The 12,688-nt window shown below is 40.6% G+C and overlaps 1 protein-coding gene across 8 annotated transcripts in view; it reads left to right on the top strand.

The window, feature by feature from the left end:
* The window catches only part of RPRD2 (regulation of nuclear pre-mRNA domain containing 2), a 95,344-nt gene extending 82,965 nt beyond the window's left edge, over nucleotides 1–12,379 (top strand). For 2 of the 8 annotated variants that reach the window (XM_025287901.2, XM_044944406.1), the window contains 4 exons: nucleotides 278–538; nucleotides 2,558–2,758; nucleotides 6,181–7,362; nucleotides 7,503–7,591. In XM_025287901.2, coding sequence (XP_025143686.1) covers nucleotides 278–538; nucleotides 2,558–2,758; nucleotides 6,181–7,362; nucleotides 7,503–7,591 — 1,733 coding nt within the window. Of the gene's footprint in view, nucleotides 1–277; nucleotides 539–2,557; nucleotides 2,759–6,180 lie in introns of all 8 variants that reach the window. The other 6 variants (XM_025287899.3, XM_025287898.3, XM_044944405.2 and 3 more) reach the window with 4 other exon arrangements.
* The last annotated feature ends 309 nt before the right edge of the window (nucleotides 12,380–12,688 follow it).

The following is a 12,688-nucleotide window of genomic DNA, read 5'->3' as shown; positions in this document are numbered from 1 at the left end:
TAAGCCCACATGTCACAACTAAGACCCAACACAGCCAAATAAAAAAAAAAACAAACAAAAAAAACCATGCATTTGGGAAATTCAGTTTAAGCAGATACTAAAGGTGGGAAGGTTCATGAGTTATTAAGAGTATGACTTTAAAAAGAAAATCACGAATTATTTTTCTCTAATAAATCATAGTACATTTTAGGAAATATTAGGACATGTGATTCTGCATTGGAAGCAGAGTCTGGAAAGCAGTAGGATGCAATATCATCTCTTCTTTTTTTTTAAACAGTAGAGGACAGGAAGGAAAAACCTGTGGAGAAGTCAACTGTATCCACTGCTGTACCTACAAAGCCAACAGAAAGTATCTCAAAAGCCTCTTCGTGTACTCCAGCACCTGTGACCATGACAACAACGCCACCTCTTCCAAAGCCTGTGAACACATCCCTTCTCTCCCCTACTCCAGCATTGGCTTTGCCAAACCTAGCTAATGTGGATCTGGCAAAGATCAGTTCCATCCTTAGCAGCCTGACATCAGTCATGAAAAATACTGGTAAGTAGGCCTAGTAAAGAAAATAAAAAGCTTATTTCTATCTTTCTAATTGACCCATCAATCTGAGTTTTGTTTTTGTTTTCTAATTAAAAGTAGTTTTTTAATTATAAGGTAAAAATACAATACATGGTCACTATAGAAAAATTAGAAAATAAAAGAATAAATATTCATAGTCTGCCACCCCAAAGGAACTCATTTCTGTTTATTAACCTTTCAAGTATGTGTGTGTGCGTGCATATATATATGTGTTTGGGGAAGTAAAATATTTGCATTAATTTTTCTGTCAATAATTGAAGCATTGGGAGGGGAAATAGTTGAAGTGTATTGCATGTACAGTTGGTTCTCCATAGTCTCCATGCAGTTCTGCAGCTGCAGGTTCCACATCCATGGATTCAGCCAACCATGGATTGAAAATATTTGGGGGGAAATTTTTTTCAGAAAGTTGAAAAAACAAAACATGAACTTGCCTTGCCCTGGCAATTACTTACATAGCATTTACATTGTAATGTGTATTTTAACTAAATCTAGAGATGATTTAAAGTATATGGAAGACTGAGGAGTTCTCTGGCAGTCCTGCTTAGGACTAGGCACTTTCACTTTCATGGCCCAGGTTCAGTCCCTAATCAGGGAACTAAGATCCAGTAAGCAGTGTGGCGTGGTAAGTAAGTATATGCACACATAGGTACTGTATATAGAAGGATGCGCATAGGTTATATGCAAATACTATGCCATTTTATAAGGGACTTGAGCATCCACAGATTCTGGTATATTCAGGGGTCCTGAAACCAGCCGCCCATTGATACTGAGGGACAACTGTACTGTTTTGAAATCAGCTACTAAAAATTTAACTCCGTATCATGAACATTTTTGTAAGTCATTAAATATTCATCTACATCATCTGATAGCTATACAGCATTCAGTAGTTTATATAAGCCTTTATTATTAGACCATCTAGTGAGTTTGCAGTTTTTCACTATTGTAAAGAATACTTAATGAACAACCTTGATGCTAAAAATGTATGCACAACCCTTCTTAAAAGGAATTTTAAATAGGACTTTTTTTTTTAATGGAAATCTTAATAAAAATTTACAAAGTAGAGCCCTTGTATATACTTATCACTCATTTTCAACAGTATAAACACATGGCCAATCTTGTTTCTACTGTGTCCTCTCCAATCCTGATTATTTTGAAGAAAAGCCCAATTATTTCATTTCTTCATAAATAATTAAATATTTATTTCTAGAAGATAAAGACTCAAAAAAATTAGCATGTAAGTTTTTAAGTTTTTTATAACTAAAACCATCTCCAAAAGATGTACTATTTTGTGTACCAACTATATGAAAGTTCCCATTGTTTCTCAGTCTTTCCAACACAATTTAGTTTTGGTTTATACTTTGTCAAATTCAGTCTTAGAAAAAATTGTTTGTTGGAATCGGCATTCCTTTCATTAAATATGTAAAATTTTCTTTCATTTATCAGTAATTTTTTCTTTACTAAAACCTGTTTATATTAAAAAATAAAAATGACTTTCTCTTTATATACCTTTTTTCCTGTTAAAAATTAACCCAGTGTTTCAAAATGTAAAAATGTAAAGATTGCTTGAATGAAAAGTCCATGTAAAAGGAAATAACTTACTTATCTCAGAATTATTCAGTGACCAAGTCTGATCATAATTAACCAGCAATATTTATTGAGCACTTACAGAAGTCTGATGTGTAGGTTTCATTTGGTAGAGAAAAAAGAAATTGGTTCTCCAATCTCTTTCTACTGGGGCTCTGAAAGCTAGTAAATACATATGAAAAAAAACTTGATATTTGTCTAATTTAATGGTGTTCCAAGTAGACAGGAGCAAGTCTTAGTTTTCAGATTTTTTCTTTGTATATGCAATGGACAACTAGTGGATCATGCACAGAAGAATTCCTATGAGACATATCAGACTCAATTCAGTGACTGGAAAGTGTCATGCATTTAAAGGTCATTTTGAATTGCGTATTCTTGAGTTGATCTTTCTGCCACCAGGGGTCAGTCCTGCATCAAGACCTTCTCCAGGAACTCCTACAAGCCCGAGCAGCCTCACCAGTGGCCTGAAAACACCTGCACCTGCCACAACAACATCTCACAACCCTCTGGCAAATATCCTCTCGAAGGTGGAGATCACCCCAGAGAGCATTTTGTCTGCTCTTTCCAAAACCCAGACACAGTCAGCCCCTGCACTGCAAGGTAAACTGACATGTGCCAGAGGGATTTGAACTGTGAATGTTTGTCTCTGGCTTAATCCTGGATACCATTTCTGAGAAATCTAAAGCCATGAAATATATAATACAGTTAATTCATTATTCTCTTTATCATATATGACCTCTCATTTATAGAATTTTGAAATGTCAAGAAAGAGACTTTAAATATGCTCTAGTCTAATCCCCTCCTTGGGTGAGGAAATTTAGGCTCAGTGAGGTGATGTGACCAGGTTAAGATCACACATCGGTCTTTTTAGTGAGCTGAGACTAAAAGCCAGATTTCTTGACTGGAGTCCAGTATTCTTTCACTTATTTATCCCATACTCTTAGTATACATGAGTAAGTGTTGAATTGTACATATTTTAATGTTAATTGAAACTAAAAACAATAAAAAAGATCAGTCTGCTATCAGAAATCTTAGAAGACATGATTATCTCCTTTTTTATGTCCAAATGGCCTCTATCGATATACCTTTTTCTGTTTTCTGACTACCTATTGAAAGTGAAAGTGTTAGTTGCTCAGTCATGTCCAACTCTTTGCAACCCCATGGACTGTAACTCACTAGGCTCTTCCTTCCATGGGATTTCCCAGGCAAGAATACTGGAATGGGTTGTCATTCCCTTCTCCCAGTGATCTTTCCAAACCAGGGATCAAACTCAAGTCTCCTGCATTGCAGGCAGATTCCCACCAGGGAAACCTACCTATTATCTTTTACCTTGTTTGAATCTCTCTATTCAGCTTTGCTAATTATGTTTTGTGCCTAAAACTGCTGCTTTTTTTTTTTTTTTGCTTCTAACATTTTTTCGTAAAGCTTACCTTGCTCTTTGTTCTCAGATCCTTCAAATACCAACCTGAGTATAATTATGCAGTGAATTACAGCTTCAATATAGTAATTTACTCTGCATCAGTAGTTCTTAACCAGAAGTCTCCAGGGGACATTTGGCTGTGTCTGAAGACATTTTTGTTTGTCACAGCTGGGGTTGAGGTGGGGAGCTACTCCATTTGATGGGTAGAAGCCAGGGATGCTGCTTAATCCTACAGTACATAGGAGAACCCCAACAACAAAGTATACAACCCAGAATGTCAGTGGTGCTGAGATCCCGCTTTAAATGAATAGAGAGCAGCAGTACAGGTATCTATTCATTTTCTTACTTCCTATACTTCTATAAGTGGATCCGCCAAGCACTGTATTATAGTGAGCTTTGTCTTACAATATAAGAGAATTTTGTTACACATGACTAAATACTACTAAATAATAATACACACCTCTACATATTGGCACCAGCAAAAGAATTAATGCTACAGTGCAACTCACACTACTAATTTCAGGGATAAGTAGTTTGAGAGATGGGCATGTTGATGATTTCTCCTTTCTAGTTTCTCTTCTATTACCATTCTGTAATTACATTAAAAACCATGAACTCACTTGTATTTTAATTTCTTCTGTAGATATAATACATAATCTTAAGAAGCTTTTTCTTTGAGCAGATTGTTAAAACAATATCATGTAGACCTTCTAATCAGGCAAAATTTGAACAGAACTAGGTGTGTTGTGACAGAATAAAAAGTGGGACTCTCAGAAAAAAAACTTTGTGGAGTAACAGGGCAGTTCACCACCTTTGAGTTCCTCATGGAAAGTGGAATTTTCCTTACCTTTTAAAAGGACTATGTCTGACAACTTAAATAGATACCTTTCTTCAACAACCATAAAGGAAATCTCTTAGAACTTTGCTCTCAATGTCTCACCTACAGCCCTTAATGATATTTTCAGCACAAAAGAATGACTTCAGTGGGCAGACACCATAGTGTATGGTTTAAGATTGAAGTAAAGTAATATTTAGTGGTAAGAGTAATATTTCCCCTATTATCAGAAATCTGAGTAGTATCTATGTTAAGAAGATGATCTCTTGAAGAATTCATTTCACAACATCTGAAAGATATGCTGAAATATCATTTTAAAATCATAAGATATTATCACTTTCCAGGGCTTCAAGGCTTCTGATTTTGGTAAAAGCAGTTGCTGTTAAGAATTAAAAAAAAAAAAAAAAAGAAAAAAGAATTAAATCAAACTATTAAGAAGAGGAAAATTGTACAGCCAGGGAGATTATTTAAAATTAAATACAGATATTTTTTCAGGAGGATGGCAATGAAAATAAACTTTTAATTATTTGGATTTTTCAAATATTGGATAATAATAAAAGCCATGCATCATTGTTTAGAAGTCAGTGGCATTTGAAAATGCTGCAAAGATGAAACAACCTTAAAAATTTTAAGACCTTAAATCTCTTAGCAAATAAGGATAAAAATTGAAATTTTAAAGAAATAATAATTGAAATATCAAATGAAATATTATTTTCTTTCATATATCATTATGAAGGAACAGTTTTAGTATATGACTGAAAGCTATTAATTCAGGTGAAGGGTATGTAAAATTTTCGTTTGTGATCAGAAATTGAGTAAATTTTCCAAAATATGATTGGATTTTAAATAAAGAACCTTCTGTTATTTCTTTATCAAATATTTTTTCAAGAAATTTTCTACAGGAGCAGTTTGCTTTGGTGGACTTCAGCCTGCCTTTGCCCCCAAAGAATTCTTTCTTGGTGCTCTGAGAATGTTTTATCTGTCAGCGAGCAGAGTTGGATCTCATCAGTGTCAACATGTATAGACCAATAGTCCTTGAATTTTCCAAGCTATAAGAAGGGGATTGGTGTGTCGTCTTGTCAAAGGATCAGTGTCCCCAAAGGTCTAATTCTATAAGCTTTTTGGTGTATATTTGTATATTTATTATTGCTACATTCTACAACTAAAAATTTTACAACCGAAGCCTTGTTTCCCCAAATATAACACCAATCCAGCAAGATATGCTTCTTAAAAAAAGCATCACAGGTCACATAAGTCCCTGCAATTTGCATGTCGTTCTCTCTGTCCTAAGAATAACTGTACATTAACTTATTAGAGACAGTTGCGGAAGTTGGAAAGGAAGGATAGGGCAGAATATCTATTTGCGTTTAGAGAAACAATTCCGCAGACCAAACATTAAGAAATACTGGCTTAAAGTGTTATTTTACAGATAATTATGCCCCCTTTCTTTTCCTGCTTTGTCTTGTTTAAACTCTGAGTGATTCTGACACTAAAATCTCCCTCTTCCTGTTGCCTTTTATTTTTGCCATGTTGGCCTTGTTTCATGGCTACTAGAAATATTTCAGTAATTTGCTCTCCTTATATTGATAAATCAGACCAGTGTTTTCTGTGACATTTAGCCATTACTTGTTTGTTCTGAGTCCCTTTGATCTCATATTTTAATGTCTGTCTAGTTCCCACTGGAATGAATATCTGATTAGCCTACATTGTTTTCATTGGAAAGTAGGGAGTTGTTGTTCTTAACTTCTCTAATCTTTGTTTCTACAGGCCTGTCATCTTTACTTCAGAGTGTTACTGGGAACCCAGTTCCATCCAGCGAAGCTACACCCCAGAGCACTTCAGCTTCCCCTGCTAACACCACAGTCTCTAGCATAAAAGGAAGAAACCTGTCCTCCAATACCCAGTCCTTTATTCCCAAAAGCTTCAGCTATTCTCCTAATTCCTCAACTTCTGAAGTCTCGTCAACTTCAGCCAGCAAGGCCTCCATTGGGCAAAGCCCAGGGCTCCCAAGCACTACTTTCAAGCTGCCCTCCAGCACTCTGGGGTTCACAGGTAACCACAGTGCTAGCCCTGCTGCGCCGCCTACTGAAGTCGCCATGTGCCAATCCTCAGAGGCCTCCAAGCCAAAGCTGGAGTCAGAGTCCACCTCCCCAAGCCTGGAAATGAAGATCCACAACTTCTTAAAAGGTAATCCTGGTTTCAGTGGCTTAAACTTAAACATCCCAATCCTGAGCAGTTTGGGATCCAGTGCTCCAGCAGAAAGCCATCCATCAGACTTCCAGCGTGGCCCTACTAGCACGTCAGTCGACAACATTGATGGAACCCCGGTACGGGATGAACGGAGTGGGACACCCACTCAGGATGAAATGATGGACAAGCCCACGTCCAGCAGTGTGGATACCATGTCCCTGCTTTCTAAGATCATTAGCCCTGGGTCCTCAACACCCAGCAGTACAAGATCACCACCCCCTGGAAGAGAGGAAAGCTTCCCCAGAGAGCTCTCCAGTTCTGTGTCTACGTTTCGGCCCTTTGGCTTGGGCAGTGACTCCCCCTATAAGCAGCCTTCCGATGGAATGGAGAGACCGTCTTCTCTGATGGACTCTTCACAGGAGAAGTTCTATCCAGATACTTCTTTCCAGGAAGATGAAGATTACCGAGATTTCGAGTATTCAGGGCCTCCACCATCTGCCATGATGAACCTAGAGAAGAAACCAGCCAAGTCTATCCTGAAATCAAGCAAGCTTTCTGATACCACTGAGTACCAGCCAATCCTGTCCAGTTACAGCCACAGGGGTCAAGAATTTGGGGTAAAGTCTGCCTTCCCTGCATCTGTGCGGGCCCTCCTGGACTCTAGTGAGAACTGTGGCCGGCTTTCGTCTCCCCCTGGACTGTTCAGTGCCTTCGGCGTCAGAGGGAATGAAGCGGGGTCTGACCGGTCACCATCGCCGAGTAAGAATGATTCATTTTTCACCCCTGACTCCAACCACAATAGCTTGTCTCAGTCTGCCACGGGGCATCTCACTTTGCCGCAGAAGCAGTACCCAGACTCTCCTCACCCAGTCCCACATCGGTCCCTTTTCTCTCCGCAGAACACCCTTGCCGCTCCCACGGGCCACCCACCCACGTCAGGCGTGGAGAAAGTCCTGGCCTCTACCATTTCCACCACGTCGACGATTGAGTTTAAGAATATGCTTAAGAATGCCTCACGAAAGCCTTCAGATGATAAACATTTTGGCCAGGCCCCCAACAAGGGCACTTCAAGTGATGGTGTCAGCCTGTCAAACCTCGCCCAGCTCAGCTTGACGGCCGCCGATCAGCAGCAACAAGAAGAGCACTATCGCATAGAGACTCGAGTCTCCTCCTCCTGCTTAGACTTGCCTGACAGTACCGAAGAGAAGGGGGCCCCTATAGAAACCTTGGGTTATCATAATGCATCCAATAGGAGGATGTCAGGGGAGCCGATACAGACTGTAGAGTCCATCCGAGTCCCTGGGAAGGGAAATAGAGGACATGGGCGTGAGGCTTCAAGGGTGGGTTGGTTTGATCTGAGCACCTCAGGAGGCTCCTTTGACAATGGCCCCTCAAGTGCCTCTGAGTTGGCATCCCTTGGGGGTGGGGGCAGCGGAGGCCTCACTGGCTTTAAAACAGCACCATACAAAGAACGAGCACCCCAATTTCAGGAAAGTGTCGGCAGCTTCCGTTCCAACAGTTTCAACTCAACATTTGAGCATCATCTCCCCCCATCCCCCTTGGATCATGGGACACCCTTCCAGAGAGAGCCAGTGGGGCCATCATCTGCCCCACCCGCCCCTCCTAAGGATCATGGTGGTATCTTCTCTCGAGATGCACCTACTCATCTACCCTCTGTGGATCTTTCGAACCCCTTCGCAAAGGAGGCAGCCCTGGCCCACGCTGCCCCACCTCCTGGGGAGCACGGCGGAGTTCCTTTCCCCACCCCACCCCCTCCTCCGCCCCCCGGGGAACATAGCAGCAGTGGTGGGAGTGGCGTCCCTTTTTCTGCTCCTCCTCCTCCTCCACCTCCTGGTGACCACTCTGGGGTTGTACCCTTCCCAACCCCACCACTGGCAGAGCACGGAGTGGCGGGGGCCGTGGCAGTATTTCCCAAGGACCATAGTTCCCTCCTTCAGGGGACCCTGGCTGATCATTTCGGGGTGCTCCCAGGACCCAGGGACCATGGGGTCCCCACCCAGCGGGACCTCAACGGCCCCGGCCTTAGCCGTGTGCGCGAGAGCCTGAGCCTGCCCTCCCATTCTTTGGAGCACTTGGGCCCAGCCCATGGAGGAGGAGGTGGGGGAGGCAGCAACAGCAGCAGTGGCCCCCCCTTGGGTCCCTCACACAGAGACGCCATCAACCGGAGTGGTATGATCTTGCGGAGTCCCCGGCCAGACTTCCGGCCTAGGGAGCCTTTTCTCAGCAGAGACCCTTTCCACAGTTTAAAGAGACCCAGGCCACCTTTCGCTAGGGGCCCTCCGTTCTTTGCACCAAAACGCCCATTCTTCCCTCCCAGGTACTGATGGAAACTAAGGGAAAGGCATTTGAACAGTAGAGAGCATTGGAAGTAGGAGTTTGGTTTATTATCATTGTTTTTATTTGTTCTCCCTCCTTTGATCTATTTTTTTTCTTCCTTTTTTTATTATGACAAAGGACCTCCCTTCCAAATTAAAAAGTTATATATGCTTACATTTCACTATTCCATCCAGTCCTCCCTCCCACTGCACTTATACCTACCTTTTCCAAGATGTTTGTATTTTAAGGGGGTGGGGGGCAAAGAAACACAACTAAAGCCACTTCATTTGGCTGGGGGTTTGAAGGGTGGGGAGGAAGACAAATCTTATTTTACCCCATCTATTGAAGAGTATTACTACATTTGAAATAAAACTTCCATCAGTACAGATAATACCATGTGCAATGTTGGGATGTTATTTGGGGCTTGGCTTATCAAGTAGTCAATGGAGGGATTCTTGTCCCCTTCTCTGTCCAGCTCAGTCACCTGCTGTAACCAGTGTGGCTGTCTTCCCTGTGTGCTCTGTGGCCTGCTGACAGCCAAGAGATGTTGCAGGGGAGGAAATGTGGGGGACCTCGGACCTGTCAAGTTATTTGGGGGCTTTCTTTTGTTTTGTTTTAAAAGGCATATTGAAGTTGAGTTCTTGACCTTTCTCCCAAAGTCTAAGCCCTTGTTTTTTAATTCAGCCTCTTCTATTAGGCAGCAACTTTGAGGAAATACAGACCTCATTTTATCCTAGTAAAGAATTTTCCTCCTTTGAGGAGAATAAAGGGGGCCAGGTATATTAAAATTAAAGAATAAGTAACTGCAATACAGAGAGTGAGAGAAAGGAGCCATTGATGGTATGATCTGACTTGGCCGTCTGTCATAAACATATTTCTGAGGTGGTTTTCACATATCTGGAATCAAGCTCTTGCTTCCTGGCTTTTTTTTTTCCTTGACTTTTTCTCCCTCAGTTTTCTCGTCTACATTTCTAGTCTAGCCGGAAAGTCACTGTAGTTGACAGCAGATACAGAGGTGCAACTGAAACATTCTCAGATATTATCCCAGTTGTGTTTTTTTAAGTAGACATTTTTACCATGGTGCCTCCCTAATGTTGTGACATTTGTTGGTAGTTGTCACCAAAAGTTAACTGGGGAAAGAGAAATATTTGTCTTTATCTTTCTTTTACCCTTGACCTAGTCCTGTATTCACCCCTCTTCTTGGTATTCTGAAGGAGGAAGTTCAGTAGCATCTTTCTTTATACCTCTTCAGCTCTGTCTTAGTGACACATGGATGTTATACATATCCTTGCAGACAAACAGGAGGACCTGATTAGTTTAAATTTACCCCACTCTATGGATAGCAACCTGTCACATTTCAAGGCTCAAACCTTATCCTCACCTCCCACTCTCAATAGAAAATGTTTATGCCCTTAGTAATTTTACATGAAAAAAAAAAAAAAAAGTGTTTTTTTCCTCCCTGAACTGAAAAGCTCCTTACTTGTATTTCTACAGCTAGTACTGGGAAAAGACAATCACTGCACTTTGAGTGTTTAGGGACACTGAAAAGCGAATGTTGCTTTACTACATTTTTTTATTTAGTGTCTTACCCTAAAGTACACACTGGTAGTCTCCAGCCAGATGAGTTAAAGACTATAAAAGGAAATCCTAGCAAGTTTCATATTTTCTTCCAAGTTAGTGTAGAAGTAACTAGAAGTGTGAGGATTGCTTTGGATTCCCCCAGTGAAGTTTTACAGATGGGAGAGCATGGGCTATGTAGTGACAGAAGATGATTCTTTGCCTCAGAATAAGCTTGCTTTATAGGTAAAAGAGCAGCTCAAACCAGGTGTGCATCATAGTTTGGGTGTTTTTTGTGTAATTTATTCCATGTTACTTGTTTGGGCTCTCCATGTTTTCTGTGGTTAGGATCTTGCAAGTCCTCCATCTTCCTAATGCATTTCTGGTCTTAAGCCAGCTGTTCTTTCTTTGACCTTCTCAAGCCTCTCTGCCCTGTAGCTCTCCCTGCATAAAAATGCATGATACCACAACATTGTAAGTGGGATGAGGTATATAGTGTAGCAAAGCAAAGAAACAATACAGTTATACTGAGTCCTAAGACATTTGTTTAGAGACAAGTATAAAAGAGTGTGAGGGTGGGGTGGGGGGGGGAGGTAAAGGGAGAAAGTTTTAACTCAAAACTGAAATAGGTTTTTTTTCTTTTGCAGAAAATTAAGTGGGATGTTTTTCATTCTAGAATAAAAGAATGTGAATTCTTTCTGCTGCTCTCGATTAATCTAAAAGTAGCGTTTACTTGAAAAGGCTCTCTGACCATTTGATTTTATCAGAAAATGGGGGGTTGGTCAGCAAAGTGGTTTCCTGAATGTTGGGGCAGGTTAATTGTCCTCAGAAGCATGATAGCTAGTACATGAAAGGGAAGACCTTGTACAGTTATAAATGATGGACTTTAAGGGTTGGGTTTCTGTGGAGTGTGTTTTGTTTTTTTAAGCCACAAAATCCATTTGTTTCAGGATGGAAATGAGGATTTGTATGTAACTGTCAGCTGTTTGTTAACTTGAAGGTCATCTGCCTACAGCAGTCAGTGAAGACAACGATGTGTGTATATATATGTGATATAGTGAAATAAGACAATTCTGGTATTCATAACATGAAACAAAGGGGTTTTATTCTTTCTGTGTCTGTGATTTAAAACTCCATGCCCATGCTCTGACTTTTGTACTTCAACCTCAGAACAAGATTTTTAAAAAAGCATAGCATAGTGTGTCTTGGCAAGGACATGATTCAGTATGCAAACAGATAATGCGAAGTTGTTACTAAGGTTCTTGGTGCTCACTGTAAAATCACAGACAGAGAATCAGTGGGTACAGCATGAGTACACTGGTACCACTTAAAATTCAGTTGATACAATATCAGAAATTGAGTCCTTAAATATTCTGTAAAAGTTTACTCTTCAGTCAGCTTAGATTCAACCTCTGTCCCTGCTCCCATTTGCCCTCCCAAATTCTGTTGAGAATAAATAGAATTTGGTTTATTTCCAGGGAGGGTAAAATGATAAGAGAATAGGCCTTTCATCCTTTCCAGTCCCAGGAACACAATGTTTGTGATGTATATGGTACAGCAAACCTATCTAGATAATGTGAATATGCTAAAATTCCTAATTGCAGAATATTCACTATCAGTGGTTCATGCAGAAGTAAGCTTCAGCTGTTACTGTTTTGAAGCTGCTGTAAATTACTGCTTTTTCTCCTTTTTGCCTCCCCTCCTTCCCCTCCTTTTTTTGAATGGGCTGGGGTGCCTGTTAAGATTTAAATTAGATATGTTGGATTGATATTCTCACGTGTTCAGTGTGGAAAACAAAACAAGTACATGCTTTAGAGGCAACAACAATGAAATCCTTTTGAAATGTGTATTAATATCATTTAATAAAATAACTAGTTCTAAAGGTTTGATATTTTTCTTTGAGATTTGGGGCTTTGACCAAGGGCCCCTGGCTTCTCTGGTGAATGCAAATAGGAGGGAACTTCTCCAGAAGCTGAAACTGCTGCTTTGAGGAACAGGCCTGTTGTTGGAAAGACCTAAGTTTTCTCCAGCAAAGACCCTACATGACTGTCCAGGGCTGAAGGTGAAACCAGCTACAGGAATGCAGGAAGAAAAGCCTGAATATCTCTCTGAAGATACAGTTGTATTTGCTTTTGGTCTAAACGTGCAAGGAGAGTAGAGGGGCTGGTGTGTGTGCACCTGCACAGGTCTG

Source organism: Bubalus bubalis, chromosome 6, assembly GCF_019923935.1.
Source record: "Bubalus bubalis isolate 160015118507 breed Murrah chromosome 6, NDDB_SH_1, whole genome shotgun sequence".
Taxonomy (NCBI): domain Eukaryota; kingdom Metazoa; phylum Chordata; class Mammalia; order Artiodactyla; family Bovidae; genus Bubalus; species Bubalus bubalis.
Note: the sequence above shows the minus strand (reverse complement) of the source record. Positions and strands in the feature narration are given on the sequence as shown.